The 23,860-nt window shown below is 34.0% G+C and overlaps 2 protein-coding genes and 1 long non-coding RNA gene across 8 annotated transcripts in view; 1 reads left to right on the forward strand and 2 right to left on the reverse strand.

The window, feature by feature from the left end:
- LOC116177939 (autism susceptibility gene 2 protein homolog) overlaps positions 1-23,860 on the reverse strand; it is a 391,669-nt gene that overhangs the window by 266,600 nt on the left and 101,209 nt on the right. The window lies entirely within an intron of this gene.
- Positions 21,384-22,584, reverse strand: LOC116177954. The gene is made up of 3 exons (XR_004146784.1): positions 22,510-22,584; positions 22,334-22,450; positions 21,384-21,884 (listed from the first exon to the last, which is right to left on the reverse strand). It is a non-coding gene; the product is annotated as an uncharacterized LOC116177954 (long non-coding RNA).
- On the forward strand, positions 22,754-23,458 carry LOC116177949. Of its 2 annotated transcripts, none has more exons than XM_031497150.1 (2): positions 22,754-22,854; positions 22,903-23,458. In XM_031497150.1, the coding sequence occupies exons 1-2, from the start codon at positions 22,807-22,809 to the stop codon at positions 23,299-23,301; spliced, it is 447 nt and encodes a 148-aa protein (XP_031353010.1). In that variant the 5' UTR covers positions 22,754-22,806; the 3' UTR covers positions 23,302-23,458. The 2 variants fall into 2 exon arrangements, with proteins under 2 accessions (XP_031353010.1, XP_031353012.1); XM_031497152.1 differs by having other exon boundaries at positions 22,909-23,458.

Consider the following 23,860-nt stretch of genomic DNA (forward strand, 5'->3'; position numbering starts at 1 on the left):
TTGAATTTAAATCCTTTACAAACATTTTGTCACAAAACGATTTAAATCATTTCACAAAACGATTAAATCATCGGAAACCAGATTTAAATCTTTTTGAATGAATTAAATACATTGAAAGTATCTTAAATACTTTCGAAAAAGATTTAAATCACAAAAAATATTTAAATCTCAAAATGATTTATTATTTAAATACTTTCTTATTGACAAAAGTATCTTTGATTTAAATCATTTGTTAAAATGAAATGCATCTTTGATCTTTGATTTAAATCGTTTTTTAAACAATTTGTGACAGCTCTGCTCCACAACCTCTAGATTCTCTAGACCGAGAATGCAAGGGGGCATCTTCATTTTACACTTATATTAATAATCAGTCCGCAGTCGTGCCCACTAACGTTTGTTTTATAGATAGAAGAGAACCCAACGTTGGGCAACCGTTATTCCAAATGCAACTTCCTTTGAAGTGGAGCGAATTTTTCTTGGATACGGTGACAAACTATTTTGGGAGTGAATATTCTGGGAATATCCAGGAATTAATTTTTGAGAGGGGAATATTCCAGAGAGGATATATCGCAAAGACACGAATCCCCCCCCGCAAGCACAAATACGTCTACAATTCAATTAAATTTGGATTCGTCAGAACTGGGCAGATTTTGTAAATACTTTTTAGTATTCAAATCCTTTAAAGTAAAGTAAAACTTTGTAATTAAATACTTTTATGGAAGCAGTATTTGTATTTGTAACTCAAATACTTTCACAAATATTTAGTATTCGAATACTTCGCAAAGTATTCGAATACTTCGCATAGTATTCCTTTTTTTTGCCAAAAATCGACTACACCAAAATTTCTCGGGAAAACACTTTTTCTTATTAATTTTGGTGCGTAGAATCCAAAACAATTCGTACTTTTTCGATCAGACTTCTCAATCAAAAGTTATAGACTAGAAACCAATTTCGAAAAAAAATTCAAAGGGCTGTAACTTTTGAACTAGTAGCCCAATCTTGGAACTGTTTGAAATTATGGATTCTACAGGCCACATTCTATAAGAAAATTATTTTTCCGGGTCGATTTGAGAAAAATTTTTGTTGGAGACTCAAAAAAAGGCAGTGTATTACCTTCCTTTTTTTGCCAAAAATCGACTGCACCAAAATTTCTCGGGAAAACACTTTTTCTTATTAATTTTGGTGCGTAAAATCCAAAACAATTCGTACTTTTTCGATCAGACTTCTAAATCTAAAGTTATAGACTAGAAACCAAGTTCGAAATAAAATTCAAAGGGCCGTAACTTTTGAACTAGTAGCCCAATCTTGGAACTGTTTGAAATTATAGAGGTCACATTCTATAAGAAAATTTTTTTCCGGGTCGATCTGAGAAAAATTTTTTGTTGGGGACTCAAAAAAAGGCAGTGTATTACCTTCCTTTTTTGCCAAAAATCGACTGCACCAAAATTTCTCTGGAAAACACTTTTTCTTATAAATTTTGGTGCGTAGAATCCAAAACAATTCGTACTTTTTCGATTAGACTTCTCAATCAAAGTATAAATCTTCCTATACTACATATCATAGAGATTCAGAATTTTGTTTTAGGCTCACGGACACTGTATCCAATCCTAGAATTCCGCCATAGATAGAGCCGGAATACACAGGGTGTGTTTACGGATGGATGGAAAAGTGATGAAGTTAAAAACCCTCTCCTTAACATTACCAAGTCACTACTTTATATAGTAGCCCATCACCAAATTACTATAATATGGACACCAGGCTATTTCGTTACTCTTAGCTGCAAAATATTCGGGTACTCATATCAGTTTGAAGTTATTCCCACCAGAAACTGGAAGGACATAGTAACTTTACCTCATCTTTAAACTGACGATTTGTCACTGTTTCCTCGAAAGTCGGAACTCCTACAGTCCTGTTGATCACTTATGGGAAAAATATTTTCAAAGAGGGAAAGGTACGAGAAGGTGTCTTTCCACCATAGGAATTCAGAGCAATTGAAGCAAAAAGTAATAAAAGGTATTCCGAAGTTTCAACATTATAATGTGTATGAAGTTTAATCCTTTGGAAGATTCTGAGTGTTTCTAATACTCAGAGATGGGCACCTACGATTTATCTATGTATCGATTATACATATGTCTATTTTATTGTGAATGTAGGTATTAGTGACTGACAATCTAATTTACTAAACTTATAGAAGAAAACTTTTAGATAAACTAAAGGATCAGCAGCATTCAGACCGTGAAAAGGGACTTGAAATGAATCCTAATATGTTTGATGAAATTTACATTAAATCATTAGAGGGTTCCCTTTTTATTTTATGAGTTCGTATTTGTCAAACGTGTGCCTATTAAAATTCATTAACAGGAACACGACTGCACTAAATGATGCTATAAGCAAATTTGGCTTCTGGAAATAGAATCATCGATCGCTACTAATACAAATTTAATAGGCTATTATTTACAATTTATAATGACAATACATATTGAATTGAAGGCACAAATTATATATTCCGGGTAAACTAAGTGATTTGCAAATGTTGAAATATAAATCAACTGTCGCGGGGCTCTCTGTTGATGAACGAGAAGGTTATTTAAATCCGTATATCCTAGTCAATTTAAAATTGCCTCGATCGTATACGGCGCTCTAGAACGAAGTTGCACAATTTATAGAAGACGTACCGTTTCGTGAGGGTTATGTCGCTCCAGTCCATAGTAATGCTGTGTATTTAGTTGTCGAATTTGTTTTAGGCAGGGAAGGACTGTGCCAGGTGCACAGGCTAGGAGTCTAAATTGAATGCCAATAACATCAAATGTCATTTACGGACTGAAATATTTAGTTCATGCGGTTCACCCTTTACAAAGCTTCGCAGTGAATTATTAATGGAACGCTTTGTATACGTACAAAATTGTACAATTTTTATTTCAGTCACCATCGTAACGTTTTACCCTTCCAATGTTTACTAATATTCAACATACTCCAAAAGCTCTCGACAGGCTTTAAAATATAGTACATTTGCAAGGTTTAAATGTTTTTGACCAAGAGCCTTTAATAGCCTCTACAGATCTAGGGATATTTTTAACGCCAAGTATACATTTTCAGAGTGCTTAAACACTTTTTAATCGTATTCGTATGAAAGGCTATTAAGTGTGCAAATCTTGAGATTTTAAGATCCTTTAGAGCTTTAAGGACCTTTAGGTGTATTCAAAATTCGCAAAGGTGTTTAAGACTTTTAAGGGTCGCCAACAGACCTACCTTTACATTTTGTTTGAACCCAAATCTTCGACCTGAATAGAGCGTTGTTATCATAATGGATTTCTGAAATCGACGGTTCCAGAAAGTCATATTATGGGCAGCTGATATCACTTCAAAATGTAGCACCCACTCGTTGAAAGGCTCGAAGGACCAAATCTAGTGTTAGGCTTGAAGGACCAAAAGCCGACTGAGTTTGTTTTTATGTCAAGATCGTCATCTGCTGAAGGACATTTTTTATATGAGGTGCCGTTATTTTATTTATGTTAGATTAAGGGTTTTATATTTTTAAGCAAAAAAGTCACTTATTGTTGATCTATCCAGATTCAACCAGGGAAAAGTTTTTTTCTAAAAAACTTCAAATACAAAATAGAAAATTCAATAATTTTAATTCAACGGAGGATAGTCAGCGCCCTTTATTAAAAAAAACCGTTTGCATTATACATTACAGGAAAAACCATTATTGGTAGCACTGAAATAAGTAATGATGATCACGGATTCTCTCGAATTAATAAGAAAACAAGTTAATTAAGCACCTTCAAAAAGTACGTTTTCTTTGAGATAACAGAACATACACAACCACAAGCCTCTAATGTAAATCGGAAAAATTGCGAAACTTTCCCTTGCCGATGATTTTAAAATTTATAAGTTTAATTTACCAAGAACAAATGCAAGAGGGAGACGCGTAGATTTCTAAATCTAAAACTGAAATCAATTTGCCGGACGTTCCTCTCAGAATTTGTCCGACATTACTTTCAACATACAGCTACTTGTCGGCTATAAATGTTGCCGCGTCCGTCCATAGAAATTTCCTCGAGGCTTTCGCTGTCTTTGTTGAAACCACGTGAATTATTAAGTGGGAAGCGATCGGACAATACTCGGCGTTACCGTAAATTATTTCAGCTGGCAACAATTTCCTTTGGGTTAGTGCTGTAACGTCTACGTAACTTATTACCACATCTTTGAATGGGGGGTAATAAAATAGCGCAACACAAAAGTTATTAGAAGGATGCTGAGCATCTGTGATCACTTTGAGATTTATGGAATTGTTTTTCCAATATATAACAAAAATAGCTAAATTATCTCAGTTTTTTTTCGTGATACAAGGGTACGTATGGAAAAACAAGATAAACGATCAGATATGAAAGCTTGACATTTTTTCTCTTTCAGTTCGGCGACGTTAAGTCATTTCCAAATAAATTTATCATTCCTTATGTTGATATCAACTAGAGCTTTGTGTCATATAGACATTTGCTTATGTTCACCTCTTAGAACAGCAATAGAGATTTATGCGGATACAAAAAAGTAGCTGTATCGATTCGCTCAAAGTTTTCGAATCGACGAAAGGGATGGGGGTGGGTAACAAACATCATCCTGTTACCGGAACTTATTATTAAAATAAATTCAAGGATATTCCACCTAACTCTATGCAATTATTCGCGAACCCGAATGAATAATGCATTATCTTGGCCTCTGGAATCCTTTGTGGTGCCAAGAATAACGAGAATAAGATGCAAATATTCGGCTTGGCGCGTAGCTTGATCAAACAGGCTATCTACTTCGTGTTTATTTGACAATGAGCGCAACTCGGGAACGTAATTTAAATATAATTAATCAAGTTAATAAATCGCGGCGGCGAATACGAAAGTGTTGCCCGTTTCTTTTTTCGGTCCCAATGAGCCGCGAGGGGATTTATCTTCGACATTTACTAGGATTATGTCTCGTGTCTCTTCTTTTGGGACGCCTTAACCCAAAATTATTTACACAGAGCTGCAATTATTTACGTTTGTTTGCTTTTCCCAAATGTCGGCAAGTGTTTGTTAAGCTCTGACACGAGAATAATACGCAGTAACATTTGTTTTTTTTTCCAAATCAAACACAACGAGGAGGGTGTACTTGAATGTGTCTCCAACGAGCGCGTTTTGTGCTAGAGAGAATAAATTCTCTTTGTTTTCTCAATTAATTTACATTTAAAGAGGACACACTTTCAAGGGAAACACTATACACGCACTGAAGGGCGATATATAATTTATGGGGTATTAGAGAGAAGGTTACTGCCTCATCTTATTTTTACGCTTGCTCGTCGTCTCTATCCGGTACGGCACCCAAATTCATACAAATTAATTGCTCCAGTACTAATTTACTGGACAGTGTATGCGAGAGAATAACACCTGAGTTCTTGGACAACGTATAAGACCTGGGTTCGAATGAAGATTGTATTGTTGCATGGTGGACATCATTTTGAGTAAATGATAATAATAATAATAATAATAATTTTTATTTCATGTGCAGGCAGTACAAAAAGAGCTTACAATCGTCAAATGGAACTAATTGGACAAAACAAACTTAGTACCGAAATTTGTGATCATGCAGGAATCGTGATTTTCTCACAGAATGTGTGCAGTTTCCAATTTATCGGAGTTCTCTCAATAACAAATTGTAATAATCCTGTATTAAAATTCAGGAGGACCCCATATTTGTGTAAAAAGTCTACCTAATATTCCATCATACGGATATTCTTTCGAAATATGCGAAAGGAATGCAGAATTGACAAATCGTGGCTCGTCAAAATGCCATAGGTTAACATTATAAAGGTTCAATTTTTTGTCTCGATTTTTGTTAGTATTGATTTTCACGATTAAAGTTTCCCTTAACGGTCGTCATTTCTGCACACTTACTTTATACGGCTAATTTTTAGGGCAGAAATATCAAAAGGTTTTGTGCAGAATTTGGCAACTAATGTACGACTATTTGTTTACCACAAGAATTAACTGAGTATAATATTCGGGCAGTTAAAACTTGGATTTTCATCTCCTTAGCTTATGCTAGAAACGAGTTTAGAATTTTTCGCACCTAAATAGGGGACACAAATATCACTGCCTACTACTCCGTACTATAGTACTAAACGCCTCAAAAATAAGTGTATTATTATTCACCGTGCTTGCTTTATTTTCTCAGTGAAATTTGAAGGAAAAACAATGTTCTGATTCTGTGCGAACACCACGCAGTGAATTTTTACGCGTCCGCGTATACTATAAGCCTAGTTTCAGCTAGGGGGTTGAAAATCTCCTTAAAAGCAGCGGTAAAGGATCATTTTTTTGCGGCAAGGGCAAGCGTTCTGTATGGGCAGCATGTGACGTATCCCATTACTACTGCTTTTAAGGAGATTTCCAACTCTCAAGCTTAAATTTTAGGCTCACTTCGAGGTGCGGCAAGAAAACAAATGTTGTACACTTTCGATATAATTTACTACCGAACTCTTTAATATTTATGTGCACTTTCAATTCGTGTGCGGACAATTCGCGCCCGGACAATTCGCACCCGGACCATTCGCACTCGAAAAATTCGCCTCGAATAATTCACACCCGGATAATTCTGTAAATCTTTGGTTTATTAAAATTAAATATTTTTAAGAGGCTACTAGACCATTGCATTTACAGAATGTATGTAGTAGTGCACATCTTGGTAAACATCTACTTCATGGAAAAATGTTTCAAATAATTGTTATTTGGTCTTTCATTTTCAACACATAGCGATTCTTTAAGTATTTCCATTTCTTAAATATAATCACGCTGGTTTTTTTTTTTGAAGTTGTATGAAGAGTCTGATATAGTTAAATCCTGTAATTTAAGAACACATAATTTTTATCTACTGCGCTTTCGTTTTGAGAAAATAAGAATAGGTAACTGAAACGTCTTTTGTGGAGTAATTAAATACCAAATAGTTATACCTAGTTATAGTATATCTACAATATTATGTGTAATATTCGCTACTTTTGAGACGCTCTTAATATTAAAACAGAATCAACATATAATACCGTACACAAACAAAGTGATAAGTCTAAAGTTAAAAATATTTACATTATAAGATCAAGATGAAAATAGAAAAAGGAAGTAATTTTAACGCTCCCTTACATAAAGATTTCTTAATGAAGACACATAAAAAATTGTTCTTTATTTCTTTAGTTGAAAAGGGTGACAAAGGAAATGAATTAAATTTATTTTAGACAAAACGAGTATGTATAAATGACAATAGAACAATGCATTTCATAGATGGCACTAAATTTGGATAAGTAATTAAGATAATATTATAATTAAAGGTAAATTTGAAAAGACCCCGATAACACAAATTGCACTTCATAAAGAAACAATAAGAGAAATATCGTAATGACATCCTTTCTATTATTTCTGGAACATGAATAGGGTTTATTACAAGGTAAAAGTAATGAGGTCCGAAAAATCAGGTTTAAGTACGTATGACCACAACTAATTAGAACTTTAACGCCTGTATAGTATCTTCATTCTTGAACGTTTGACAGAGTGGTATTTTAAAATTTATCTGAGCACGGGTTTTGATTTTGTGTATACTTTTTTTTTAATTTTAAAAAATTTTATTTCTGGTGGTAGTGTTGTGGTGGTGTTCAGAAAAGGTAAGTTTCCAGTTTCCTTAGAACCAGTTTTACGTTTCTTTGACCACATATATGTCTAAATGTTGATTATTGGTGACTGACTAAAATTACACTAACTGCTTATTTTTTTGCGTTATCTTTGCTACAACCATGGTAGTGAATGAATTTAAAAGTTTCTTTTTGATTTTGTTACTCTTATTTATTTTATAGTTTGAAGAGATACATGGAAAAGTTCTGGCATTTTTTTAAGAGATTGTTAATAATCAAAACAGTAAGGGTTTTGAAAATCTTGAAACGTTTTAGGAACAGGTCGATATTGATGATCTTTCTTTTAAATTTCAGTATATTATTTAAATAATAGCCATATAATTTATAGCAAGATCAATTTTTTTCACGATATTTATCAACATTTTTTGCTTTTTTCGTTACTTTACAGTTCTTATCTCTTTAATTTTACGGAAACTCTCAAGAATCTATTTGTTTTACGTTCAAATATGATTATAATTTACTTGAGATTCTTTTAAGACAATACATACGTATTTCGTTATGTGTCCTTTAAATGGACGACATCGAAGGTTAGAGAACTAGGAAACTTAACTTGCAGCTATTAACAAATAATAATTGTTAAAATTTTATTTAGACTTTTATATTCCTATTGCAATATTATTTGTACGTGCTAAAAGGTTTCCAAATGAAAAAAACCTTGATTGTGAATTGGTACAATAAAACTGGGTAAATAGGTTTAAGAAATGTCAGGTGACAGTTTTGCTGATAGACCGATACCAGCGTTTAGCAGCATCCGTCTACTTGTGAAAATGAGTGCATGGACAATTTACATCACGGATGAGTGTCTTTTTAACTTTTTTTTTGTTTTCTTTTTAAAATACATTTTCATTCTAGGTACCTTTAGCAAGTGTTCTCATGTTTAATACGGAGATTACAATAAAATAAGTACTAAATTCTAGATTTTGAGTGATATGGATGCTAGTAAACTGACCTAAAATCTCTACTGCTTTGATATGGTCCATTCCATTTAAAAAGGTACATAGGATTGTACGTACGAATTCTTGCCTCATAAATACTATTAAAAAAATTATTTCTCTAAAAATTGTATGGCTCAACCTCTTCAAATTTTAATTTTACTCTGGAACCAACCACGGATATGGTCGTTGGCCTTTCCAGTTTTACTGCCCTTTTGGGTTTTTAATTGTTTTCCATCTATTGTAAGTTAGCTATAGTCTCTCCTCAATGATCTCTACCATCTTGTAGATCACCTGAAGATGACCGTTGGTCGAAACATGTAGTGTATCACTTCGTTTTATTAAATTATATGGTTTAGAGAACTTTTATTCAATATTAATAAATTATCCCATTTAGAGTTTGAACACAAAATGGACGTCACGATTCCAAATTATACCTTAATATTGAAAGTATCCAAATTTTAAATGTAGGTATACGTCTATTACATGCGCAAAGTAATAAAACGTGATATTGGTGAGTAATATTGGAGATTTCAAGCTCTGAGTTAATTTAATACTTCACAGCCGACTTTCTATGCTAAAAGTCAACCATACACAAAATACCCCCTCAGGGGAGCGAAATTCTGGTGCGAATTATTCCGGTGCGAATTATCCGGGTGCGAATTGTCCGGGTGCGAATTGCCCTGGTGCGAAATGTCCGGGAGCGAAATGTCCGGGTGCGAGTTATTCGGATGCGAATTGTCGTATAACCCTTTCAATGCCTATAGGTTATTTTTATTACCATAAATGAATTCCCTGACACCAAAAATATAAGTCTAGACACCTTATACGCCCCAGTGTGACTTAGAAATGCAATTCGCCCAAAGGTCGGTCATTTTCTAAAAATGGCGACTTTTCTCAATTTCTAGAGTTAAATGTGAAATAGACACCCAGATCTCGTCTCTAGGCTATATTTCGTTTTTTTTTTCAAAAATGTTACAGTTAATCACCCACACCCCCTCTAAAATCCACCCACACGGAAAAGGGATAATAGTATGGTCGTAGGTTTTCTACAAACCCCTGAATATGAAGTCTAGGTAATTATTGAAGTATTTATTGGTACATTCGACTTGTATTGTGAATTTCAATATATAGGGTGTTTAAGATATTGAAACAATCATCCAGGCCTTAAAAGATGACTAACAGATCATTTATAAAAAAACATGAAATGGGAAATGAAATCTTTCCTTATATTTAATAAAGCATAATGTGCTGAAATCGATGGGTTCACAAAGTTACAGTCGTTAAAACTACTTAAATTATTTCGGGTCCCTGTTCAAATTAGAAAAGAATTTAAATTTTTGTATAAGAAAGTAAATGCAGTGCGAAAATAGAGGCAGTATCCATATTGCAATACCTTTCAAGTAATTTCCAAAGCTCATGCCATTTCGCTATCATCATTAACTTAAAATGCTGAGACTAAGCAAACTTCCGTAAAATGTGTACCTCCACCTTTTTCATTGGCATTACGGAAAATATAATAGATCACAGATTAAAAACCGTTTTTAATTGGATTATGTTACCATCGAACGTACGCGTTACACGTGTCGTTCAAAGAGCAGGATTTACGAAACGCAGCACGTTGTGGTATTACGTGGGGGAGCTGTTTTTGTTATACCTATACACGTAGGTATAATGATGTTATTGCATGATCTAATTAAGAGTAAATAATGGCCATATTTTCCTTTAAAGCGACGTCTTTAAAATTCATAAGCCGTAAATGTATTTACATTCAGGTAGGAATAAGGAATAATAGCAGACGTTATCCTGGGGGACATATTAACGTACATACTACCTTCCTTATTTATTAATTTCTATTCCTGTTCCACTAATTAGAGTAATTAAAATGAAATAGTACCGTTTCGATTACTCAAGTTATGTGTGAATATATTAATGAAAAATTCTAATGGTGCAAGAATTCCAATTTACATTATCCTTTCGCTATTTAAATTATCCTTACGAAATCGGTGATTTTTGAGATCTAATTTGGATGTAATATCGAAACTTATACCCAAATATTACACATCTTTGTATAATACACAGTCTATCTAAAATGTCATTGTAATGGCCCCACTAATTTTGAAATTTCCTTCGATTAATTCTTTAACACCCCGGCTCGCCGTATTCTCACTTGTCGGGAACACGATTATGTCCGTGCTCCTGTGTTGGCAAGTATCGCCTCTTACCCTGATTTTCCTCAGACCGTTCTAATGTTTCCGTTAGAATATTTTTAGGTTTATTTTCCTTTGCGTTACTTATTTTGCCTCTGCTCTGATAACGTCCAAAAATAAAAACTTCTTTATTTACTTACCACACTCCCTGACGTCCTAAAAATCTGGGACTAATCTTAAAATTCGTGCTAATTAAACGCGTTTCATTTGACACAATGCGATCAGAAGAGGTTTACTGCAACACGTATGATTAGCTACCGGTATTTTATACTCATTTCGTAGGGCGGATTAAAATTCTACAGTTCAGTAGTGATTGTTACATGGAATTTTGGGTCAATCGCAAAAGGTCTCCGATAATGCAATGCAGTTTTAATGCTCGTTTTCGGTTAACATAGGAAAACTAAGATCGGTATTAATGAATTCGGAAATGAAATCTTACAATATTATTTTCTGTGGTCTTCCAAAGGACGAGAGCTTTCGGAGGCAGCAAGAATATTTGAAATATCCCCACAGGAACGGTTACAAACGGGAAATTAGTTACAGAAAATATTAATTTCCTTATCGGCGGCTAAAACACGATTCTAGAAATTACCTCCTTACCTCCTCCAAGTAATAATAATTAAATTATGAGTCGCCCCTTTTCGTATATGGTAAGACTCAGGATCTGGAGTCCTAACGAGATGATCAAATCGGAATCGGATTGTATGAAGCACTTACTCCTCGGACTTCATCGTGAATATATAAATAAATACTTAATAAACAATATAAAGGCATAATGTACAGATAACAAACAAACATGACTGAGATAAAAATATTTAAAACAAAAGCATGGAGATAACAAATAAAATGAACCGTTAGACTTGCCATTACGCATACCCAGCCCGGATTCGAATACCGTTACCGAACCGACGCTAACTTGCTCCCCAAATTCGCTGCGAAAAATCCCTATACATTTTTTTATTACACAAGGGTTGTTAGAAATCGCTTCTTTCCTTGTTCAAAACTCGAATTGATAGCTTTGTCTCTGTTTGTGATGGTGAGACCTTAATAACAATAATATATTGGATTCTACATTCTTCATTCTGGTACCTACATCTTTCCTTGCTAACTTTTCAAAGAGAAGTTACGATCTCACTTTTCGAAGTGATAGGTCCATCTTTGTTTCTGTTCGTCATATTATTTTAACAGCAATAAATTTGTTGGATTCTAAAGGTCGACATTTATTAGAGATCGTCTTTTTCTGGTCGATCAGCGTGCAAATATTACCCTTAAAATATGTATCACACTTGAAAGGAGAATTTATTGTATAAACAGACATCTCTGTTTTGTCTGTATCCCTTTGGCTACGGACATTAAACTTGTCAACGCAGTCGGGTGCCTTATTTATATGTGAAACAAAAACAAACCGCCCTTTATTAAATTCATTAGGAAAATTTATCATGACCTCTATTTATCTGGCGTCCCAAAAATGCAAAAGTGATAAACGAAGGTAGAAGTTAAAAGACAAAGTAAATAGAGACCCACTCCCCCTTCAACTTTGTCGGTTGTTAGTTCAAGTGTTGACCGAACATGTCTTACATCGTCTGGCTTGTTTAACGAGCATAATGTGTAAGAAAAAGTTACCCGAGTTTGCAAACTGCCGCCTTCTGACGGTTTTCCGACGAGTTTTCCTTTCGAAAGTTATAAACTTTCTTATTAAGCTGTTAACCTGATTTATCTTGCGTGCGGTGTATTGCCATTTTCCGTGAAGGTTGCACCAATTTTCCGATGTTCAGCGTCGATAAACGTTAACAAGTAATATGATAGAGTAGGTATCGCCTTGTAATTTCGTACTGACAAAGACCACGATGGTCCACCAAACTCAGTGAGAAGAGTGTGATTTTGTGATTATACGATATAATTATACCTTATAGCATTAGAATTGTTTTTTTGAGACCACGAGCCTTTAGTGCAAATTATCCCAACAATGAATGAACTCAAAATACAAGCAAATAGGTTACTGCTTTATAACTTAACTTTAAAAATTCTCACCAGATACCTATTCCCTCCACAGTCCACATTTTTAATTATACAGATAGCAGAGATATCCATCGTAAGTGCCAAACAACTTATCACAACAGAGCGGGTTTCTAACTCAATAAAATCTCATTTCCGTGCTCAGGTTGCCATTACATTCTGTGGAAGCAGTAAGAGAAAGTATAATTAATTAAAAAAGAATCGCATTTCTGATTCATTTCAATGCTATTATCTGAAATAATAACCTCGGGACCGCGTGTAGCTTGAAAACGTAATAAATTTCCTGTAGAAACAAGTTAATGCACCTTTTGAAAGAAAACGTTTTCCGTAACAGCAACAAAAATAGAAACTTTCAAAAGTAACGTTAATTAAACTCCCTAAGAAGTCTACATTAGTAAGACTGCTTAGCATATAAAAACCGCTCCAACAAGAAATTCTGCTTCAAAGAGCATAAAATGGATAATTTCCGTTTTTATTTCTCGAGTTATGTACATGTGGTGTTTAGTTAGTGGACTTTTTGATAGCATGGATTTTCCTCGGCCATAACTCAGACGTGATTAACAGATTTCAATATTTGGGTTGCTAATGATAATGAGGGGGGTTTATCGTGAAAGGTAATCAGAGTTGGCTACTATTCTCGGGCTTATGTAAACTTGGGCCAAATTACCTTTTCGCGTCGTCTAAATCGAACGCAACTTAAAAGTTTGTAACTGCCATTTGTTAAACGGCATTATACATATTGGAATTTTTCCGATTTTGTACTCCTAAGATCCTTATGGAATCTTTCTTTCGTAGTCGTCAGCGAAAATAAAGTTATTGAAAATTGAAATGTCCCCGATCATGATGTAGTGGAGCTATTGGAAAAAAGTTGACAGTTCGAGTTTATTGCATATCGTAAATTCAATCGAAACTTTGTCGGTTTTATATATATTTTAATACTCATCCTCCTTCTAAGCTGATGGCATCCTCTGCATCTCTGACACTCGGATCAGTGCATAACTCGAACGATCGGCGTAATTTAAATTTTTCCGCTTGAAACTTACGATAAACCAACATGTTATTAACAAAGAGTATGACATGGAATACGCAACCCAAAAATTGCGATTAAAATACTAGAAAACCTTTTGTTTGATATGACCTGCAGTTAAACAATAACTCATGACAGAATGAAAACGCACCAATTAGCATAGAGCCTTAGACACTAATGCAAAAATAATTAGGAAGCATTATCGCAAATATGCAGAGCTGAAGTTTAATTCGTGCATACAGTTATAAAAGCAGAATGCATTTTAATTAACTCTAGCTTCGCTTAATGCAACGGTAAATTAGCATGTGATACTTCTTAACAGCTTATGCAAAATAGTTTTGTACTGTAACTAAATACATCGCTCGTTAAATTTGCGTTTCCGTACATTAACGTAAATTTTACGTGCAGCGGTGAAACGCTAAACGTAATTTTTGCAAAACATTTCAGTTGAACTCTAATTATTACTTGCATTCATAGACAGTTTCGCTCATTTCATATACAAAGCAAGGGTTTGTTACCATAAAGCTCAAATATGTATTGACAATGGTATGTACTACCATTGCATGGCCTAATCTACCGATATTAAAAAGTATTTGCATATTTTCTTAAAGAAGAACTGCACGCACACGGTTCAAATTTCAAAAATCCTCTGTCAATAAATCCGAAATATTGAGTAACCCTGCCGAACTTGAGGTGGAGAGTACGTAAGTATACAACCACCACAACAACACCAGCAGTTACTACAGGGCAAGTGCTACGGAACTAAGCAAGTATCACCGGCTAGGCTGCCAAGACAACATGTGGTCCAGCGTTAGAAAACCGGGCCGATCTCAAACTGGGATGAGTTTGCGAATATTGAGGCGATCCTGGGGTCTGATTATAATAAGTCCGGATAAACAATACACAGGTTGATCTCACGCGTGGGATGGCTTGAGAGACGTTGAGGGGTCGAACGGCTCTCGTCAGGGAGGAAGTACAAAGGGCCCGGATTTGAATCCTATGTGCGCGCGGACCCTGGCCACCCTCCTATAGTAATCCAGATTTAGATCCATATATTCTTTGCATCTTCCCAGTACTTCATTTTAATCTGTCATACTTGTTTTCTATATCTGTCCCTGTCATAGTTCCACCTTTTAGCTACCTATATAGCGTAATTTTCTTCACTTTACCATATATCCAATCATGTCTACCTAATTTCTCCAGTTCTTGGATTTCCCTACATTTCATGTTGTTCTTCCCTTATCCGTTTCTTTTCTTAGTTCAGTGTTAAGTTTTCTGTACAACCTATTTCTTTGGTCTGTCTTTAAATGTTTAGCTTTCCTCCTTTCCCCCACATTATTTATCATTTTTTTTGTAACCCAAGGTTTTTTTAAATTCTTGACCCCTTGCTGAAACTGATGCACTCTTTGCCAATATACCTTCTATTTCATCCTTGTTCAATTCTGTCAATTTTTCCAACATTTTGCACTATCAGCAGCGTTCCTAAATAGGTCCCTGGAGGATGATTAGTATTGTTTCTGGTATCGCATTTACTTTTATTGGTATTATTCTATACAGTGGTTTATTACCTTGGTAACGCTTGACTGTGTTAGCGCAATTTGATTAAAAATCAAGTTATATTACAATATAGTAACGAAAAAGTTGTTTGAGTTGTCAAAATAAACACAATTGAAAACGTATTTTTTGATTTTTCTCATTCTTAATTGCAAGAAGAGACATTTGGCGCCCGAGCAAAAAGTAACCTCGTGCTTTACTCGGATACTTGTAAAAAGTGCCATAAACGGCATCATACACTGTTACATTTCGAAGAAGTGACTCCAGTAAATGTGGGACAAATTTCAGAATTTCAGGAAAATGATGAAGTATCTAATGTTGAAGAAATAAGTATGACTATTAGCAGTAATTGCAATCATTCTAATATTTTACTTTCAACTGTGGTAGTACATGTGATGAGTGCACAAGGTAATATCTTTGCTTCTAGAGCTTTGTTGGACTCAGGATCACAATCATGCTTTATTACTGAAAGTATGTTTAATAAATTATGTCTAACAAAAATTCCAACAAAAATATCTGTGATAGGAATTAATAATTCAGTGAGCAATATACAAAATAAATGCGAACTAATAATAAAATCGCGAATTAATTCGTTCATTACAACAATTTCTTGTTTAATTACGCCTAAGATTACAGGACGATTACCTGATAGATTAATAAACAATTCTTTAAAAATACCTACTCATGTAAAACTAGCGGATCCAAATTATTACGAACCGCAAGATGTAGATTTATTAATCGGTGCATCTCTCTTTTGGCATTTATTGCGCGAAGGTCAAATTTCTTTAGGTTTTAATAAACCTATACTGCAGAATACTTCTTTAGAATGGATTATTTCGGGATCAATAAATTCAAAAGAAAATGATCATACTATTGCGTGTAATGTAGTGAAGGTTTCAGATAACTTTATATTACAAGAACAACTTGCAAAATTTTGGGAGTTGGAATCGGTGCCTAATATTTGTGTATGGTCAAAAGAAGAAACATTGTGCGAAGATCATTTTAAAACTACGTACAAACGTGATTCTTCAGGACAATTTATTGTACGAATTCCCTTTAAGGATTGTACAACACATTAACATTTAGGAAACTCTAAAAATTATGCATTAAAAATGTTTCAATGTTTAGAAAGAAGGTTCAATAGAAATCTTAATCTAAAAAAGAAGTATAATGAATTTATGCAAGAATATATTCAATTAGGTAATATGACATTACTTACGTCGGAACCTTTTACTCCAAATTATTATTTGCCACATCATGGAATAATTCGTGAATCAAGTTTAACAACAAAACTGCGTGTCGTTTTTAACGCATCTGCACAAACTTCATCTGGTAAGTCACTAAACGATTTACAAATGGTTGGACCAACTATTCAATCAGATCTATTTTCAATTTTGATTCGTTTTCGCCAAAATTTATTCGTTGTAAGTGCAGATATAGAAAAAATGTACAGGCAGATACTTGTTGATGATAAAGATAGGCAATTTCAATTAGTTTTCTGGAGAGAAGATCCAAAAGATAATATTAAAACTTATAAACTAAATACAATTACTTATGGAACATCAAACGCACCTTTTTTAGCAATACGGTGTTTGCATCAACTTGGATTAGAGTCACAAGCAATTTTTCCGAAAGCTTCCATAGCTATACTTCAAGATTTCTACGTAGATGATTTATTAACCGGATGTGATTCTGCCCAAGAATTAATTCAAACATCAAAGGACATTTATAACATATTACAATCTGCAAAAATGCCGTTACGTAAGTGGGCATCTAATAGCTCCGAAATAATTCAAAGTATTAGTAATTCGTTATTAAAAAATATTGAACATCAAACAGTTTCAGATAGTTCTTGTAACATATTAAAAACTCTTGGATTACCTTGGTTACATTACCAAGATCAACTATGTTTTAAAATTGATACAACCCTAATTCCAAATACACTGACGAAAAGAGATGTATTATCATACATCGCTCAACTCTTTGATCCATTAGGACTAATTGCACCCGTAATATGTAAAACAAAAATTTTTATGCGAAATTTGTGGCAATTTAAATTATCTTGGGATGAACCAGCTTTGTGGTGCAGTATTACTTTCAGAGTTAGTAAATAAAGTACTCAAATCGTCTCGAATTCAATTTGATAATTGCATTTTATGGACCGATTCTACTGTTGTTTTAAGATGGATAAGTACTCCACTTAACATATTAAAAACATTTGTTGCGAATCGTATTTAAAAAATATTGGAGTTAACTAATTCACATTCGTGGAAGTATGTATCAACAAACCATAATCCTGCGGATTTAATATCTCGTGGTTTATATCCAAAGGAAATAATATCTAATAGTTTATGGTGGTTTGGTCCAGAAAGGTTATGTAGTACCACGGAGTATTTTTCAGAATGCAATGACAATAATATTGACCTACCTGAGTTAAAAACTCCAAAACCTATAATATTAACAATAGTGCAATTTCAAAACCAAATAAGTAATTTAATTTCAAATTTTCAAATTTTAATAAACTAGTATCAGTAATGTGTTGGGTTTTAAGATTTATCAATAATAGTCGTAATTCTTCTAAAATTAATACTGAGCATCTTTCATTAATTGAACGCAATAATGCACTTAATAAAATCGTAAAGGTAATTCAACAAGAAAGTTTTCCTAATGAGTACCAAGCCTTTTTATTGGGAAAAGAATGTCCTAAGCGTAGTAAATTAATAGTATTTTACATTATTAGCCAGGTAAGTGAGTTTTTACTGGCGATAGGAGAAATTGACTGGCGAGCCGTTAGGCGAGCCTGTCATCTCCTAGAGCCAGTAAAAACTATTACCTGGCGTATAATGTACAATATTTTATTTGTTACTCATTTGTAAACGCAAATAATTACCTAGTTCTTAAATTGATCTTGAAGAAATGTCTAAAATATCATGTGATCCATGTAACAGAGACTTCGCATTAATTCTGGCCAATGAAATTACTAGATTACTAACTTGTAAAATTTTTACAGGTCTGCTGTCAGTTTTACAAGTCAGTAGCGTTTAAACATGACGTTTACCCGTTTGCGTTTTGTCTTGTTAATCAACGTTTACAACTGAGTAACAAATAAATTCATTAACGCCTTTTCTCGATAATGATGGCTTGATAAAACTTACAGGTCGACTCAGTAAAGCTTTACTTGCATATGAGAAAAAACATCCAATTGTACTCCCTCGATCACATTACTTTACTAAACTTTTGTTTAAATATGAACACATAAAGAATTTACATTGCGGCCCTAATTCTCTCATTGCTATTATAAGAGAAAGATTTTGGCCATTGTCTGCGCGTATGACTGCAAAAACAGTAATAAAAAATTGCGTGATTTGTCGTAGACACGCAGCAAATTCTTTTGCTCCTATAATGGCACAGTTGCCAAAGTTTAGAGTCACTCCGTCACCACCATTTACCAATTGTGCGGTTGATTATTGTGGTCCAATTAAATTAAAAGATAGACAAGGACGAGGATGCAAAATAACGAAAGCATATATTTGTATATTTGTACACTGAGAAAAATGGAATGCTTGTTTCAATAAATTTTACAACATTGAGTACAAAATGTTGAAGCAATGAATACATTTATCCGAGAAATGTGGCTACTAGTTGTATCAAACTGGGGATTGTGATTCTTTTAATCAATTTTTTTTGTTGAGTTTATATTATTAAAAGGAACTCTACTTACGCATTGATTACAAAACAACATGAAATTTGTTTGACTCGATTATTTTGCTTTTCGAATCAAGCGTTAGACTTTTTTCTGGGAACATTCAGGGATGTGTGATTTGATAGCGTTATTATGTTGTGACAATACAAGGGCGCTATTATTCCAACAGTCGCTTACACTCCAATCTACAGTATCTGATATTTCCTCCAAGTAAAATAATAGTACTGTGTACAATTATTACAACTTTCAAGGAGCATCTTACATGTTTCATCCAACGCACAAAACAGTGTTGTTTCAAAAATAAACGCAGTTCAATTGAAACTAAGTGGAATGAAGTCAGCATAATGATTTCAGAAACAGAAACTCCAATGACAGCAGTATCTACGCATTGACGCGACGCGAACTATAAGCATAATGAAACAGGTTGTTGAATAGGGATTGTGGTAGTGTTCGTTCAGTGCTAATTTAAAATAATCTAATTACCTATCTGGACAATAAATCATAAATTCATAACAATTGTAAGTAGGTACCTACCCATACTTAATTTCTTATATTCCTGTGCACATTTTTTCTGTTGTAGAATCGGAACAATTGCATTAGGCATATGGAAAATTTGTTCGTATTGTGATGGGAAACGAATAAATTCAGTAGAATAAAAACAAGTAAAATATCTTGTCCTACTGAATATATTAGTTTTTCTCCGTTAGTTTAAAATCGTCCTGTACCTATACCATTGAATGCCTATACTTGCCTATAAATATATAAAAATCATATTTTCGTTTTGTAAGATTGACAACAGTATAAATAAATAAAATTAACAGCTTTACGTATTTCACTGAATCACCAGTACCTATTTAAATGGAATAATAACAATCATTGGTTCAATTCTAATACAGCATCGATCTAACATTGATGAACGGTTGGTATAAAAATGCTTCAACATTGGTTCAACGATATTGTATGTTTGAATGAACATCAAATTGCATTCCTTACAACATAATTATTTTTGGTTTAAAACTTTAGACTACTAAGGCAAAATATGAAATATATGTTGAGTTAACCAATTACTATTATTTAATCAACTGATAATATGACTTCAGTTGAATACCTTTTATTTAACAAAATTTCTATTTTCGTACAATGCGTATATTACATTGGCCATATTTAACATCAAAAACTGTTTGAGGGAAGTATTTTCTGGTTGTTTCAACTATTTATTTTTCTCAGTGTATGTTTTTCTACTAAGGCATGTCATCTTGAATTAGTGTCTGATCTCTCTACTAACGCATTTTTAGCTGCATTTAGAAGATTTGCATCTAGAAGAGGAAAACCACATAACATATTCAGTGACAATGGTAGTAATTTTATAGGAGCAAATAATGACTTAAAAACTATGTTTGAATTTCTTAACAAAAATGTAGATCAATTTAAAAAGTCTTTAATTTATGAAGGGATTAAGTGGCATTTTTCCCCAGCTTCATCACCACATTTCAACGGCCTAGCAGAAGCAGGCGTAAAATCAACTAAATTTCATCTAAAGCGGGTTTTAGGCGATGCATTACTTGCATATGAAGAGTATTTAACAGTAATTGTTGAAATAGAATTTTTATTGAACTCGCGCCCTTTTTACCCGCTTTCTTCTTCCCCTAATGACTATCAAGTACTAACTCCTTCTCATTTCCTTATTGGTCGTCGACTTACGGCCATACCGACCACTGACTTCGTGGAGATTCCCACTAATAGATTATCCAGGTGGCAGTATTTATCAAAGCTACAACAACAATTTTGGAATCGCTGGTCAAGGGACTACCTTGGAGATCTCCAAATTCGTACAAAATGGAAAACAGCACAAGATAATGTCAAACCGGGGACTATCGTGTTAATTAGAGAAAATAATACACCTCCTGCGCACTGGAAAATTGGACGAGTTATCGAAGTTCATCCCGGTGATGATAACATAATCAGAGTAGCGACTATTAAAACAAAATCTGGATTATATAAGCGGGCAGTACGTAATTTATGTCCATTGCTTAATGAAGATGAATAATTAAACGAATCGTTTAATGCGGCCGGCTATGTTAGCGCAATTTGATTAAAAATCAAGTTATATTACAATATAGTAACGAGTTGTTGTCAAAATAAACACAATTGAAAACGTATTTTTTGATTTTTCTCATTCTTAATTGCAAGAAGAAACAGACTGTACTATTTTATTAACCATAAATCCCACTACATTTCTTCCTTTTTTTATCTCCACTGTACCAGGAGATGAAATGTTCCGTTTTTTCTATTCTACATCCACTCCATCTCACTTCACGTCCGCCAATTTACCTTTTTAGAAGTTTTCTAGTTTTTGACTTTCTAACATTCCACGTTCTGAATCTAGCCCTATTGCTCTCTTTCTTCATAGACGCACACTTCGTATATTTCTCCTCCCGGAAATCCGGTTAAAGGGATAATATTGTTGTTCCGGTATTAATCTTAATATGCGAAGTATCCATTTCTGCATCCTATGCCGTTGACTAGTCGTTCGTCCACCCTTTTGTAGAGATTTCTCAACGACTAGAGTGTGCCCTTTCCTTTTTGATGGGAGTGAATTTCTTATCCCGTGAATCATTTAGTTCCATTTTAGTCGCCCTTTACCACAGGACCATTCTTTTCCTGGAGCTGTAAGGGTGACTTGTAAATTTGAACCTCAATTCGGCACAAAAAACTGAAAAACACTTCACCAAATTTCTACCTGCAACAAGATCATTACTTCAAATTTAGAATTTAGCAAAGTCAAAAGTTATCGCAGATCTACCAGTATAAGAAGAGTCATTTTTCTTTTAAATCTGTTGTTCTCTGCACTTTTAAAAGTCTTAAACCTTACGTAATGTATCTTCTCTTATAGACACATTACATATATCCAACATTTAAAATGTCACGATTTTTTTTTATATTGGTCAAAACTTTTCAAAAATAGGTTTGAATTCGGTATTTTTATATTTACCCAAAAAAAATAGGGCAGAAATCACGAGGAAACAAGTACAAGTAGGATGTTAACGTTAACGATGTGTTCGATGAAATACCACCGAGTTACAGGCTAAAGTCCGTATTTTCGTACAGAAAGTGTGAGTAAATCAGCGCGAAACGGGGACAGTTTAGATCGAAAGTTTAATCTCGATGGATTTTATTGTAGGTACATACCTAATTCACGTTTTTTGTGAAAATTTACTGTAACCTCAAAGGTCGCGTTATGCTGTTGGGCGAAGGATCCAATCCAAGATAATCGCTAATAACCTCAGCTCTTAGAAATACCAGTTCCTGATAATCAAGAAATTCATTTGTACATTGTATTGTAAATCACACTCGACATCAGAAACCTTCGCGGTACGTCCAAAGATTCATCGCAATCGGATGAACGGTTTAGCCAGGCGCCAGTTGCGATTGAGGGAAACTTGTTTTTAAAATTATCTCTTGTATAAACATGTCCTGTTTATAACAAGTACAAAAAAGAATTATCGAATTTGGTGCAGTCCTTGGCCCCTTGATACTCTGATAATTGTGCAATTTGTTAATTCGTGCGTTATTTACTAAGCTCATTGATAACACGTATTACTCATTGTGTCTAATTGATAATAACTCTACACAACTAGTCTCTTTACCGCATCGTGTTCATCATGGATAAATTTTTAAAAAACCTCTTCATCATTCACTCAGTTTTCCAGGTATGCCTTTAGACTTTAGCTTATAACAATTGCGCACAAATCTCAAAGTTTCAGGTATTAGCTCTTGATTTAGATAACAGTTTCTATACAAAAGAGGATAATATTTGCATGGAACGACTTGGCGTAGATAAGGCCTTTCTAAACAGTCATGTCAGCGAATCATTTGTACTAACTAGAGGTGACGAGAGGTACAATGAGTACGTAGACTGCTGGGCGACGGAAGCGGGAGTTCTAGATGACAATGGTCGTTTAGTGTATCCGGCGTTGGAAACTTTTATCTCCAACTACATGTTTAATTTAATACGTAAACCGAACTATCCAAACAAGGAAGAGGTGGCAAGGAACATTGTAAACGACTGCAAACCCACGGCAGTTGGGGACAGTGGTGCTGATAATGTAATTTTGATGGCAAATTGTCTTTATGCACGTTTTATGGCGCTGCAATAAGATCATTATAATAATTTCATTCGATCATTCAAAATAATGTTTGTAGTAGAATTCATAATAGTGAATTTGAGTACACTCAGGTTATATTTTCAAATAGTTTTGATGTTATCGTTATTACTTTGGTTTCTACAATTACATACTCAATGGATTCTTTTAATGGCATTTACAGATATATAGGGAAAGTGACACATGCTAACCAAAAAAGAATGTTAGTAATAACTCGCTTCGCGACCGCTTTGAAAGTTACAAATTCAGATATAACTACCGATTGTGAGTAGGTAAAAACTTCTTAGAATGTTAGAAAGCTCCTTAGAGTTTAGAATTCTTAGAAACATTCAAAACCTTCCTTGAAACGGCCAGTAAAACATTGTACTGCAGAAAAGTTATCAATAGCAACACCGTATCTACTGTGACTGGGAGGTTACTTTGGGCCAGAAAAGACGAATTTTTATTTTGTAAGCCAGATCGTTCATCTTAATTTATTTATTTGTAATATACGAAAGTAAATTATCGTTTATAATTGATCATTTTCTACTAGTTTAGTTTTTATTTTATACCA

Source organism: Photinus pyralis, unplaced genomic scaffold, assembly GCF_008802855.1.
Source record: "Photinus pyralis isolate 1611_PpyrPB1 unplaced genomic scaffold, Ppyr1.3 Ppyr1.4_LG8, whole genome shotgun sequence".
NCBI classification, from domain to species: Eukaryota; Metazoa; Arthropoda; class Insecta; order Coleoptera; family Lampyridae; genus Photinus; species Photinus pyralis.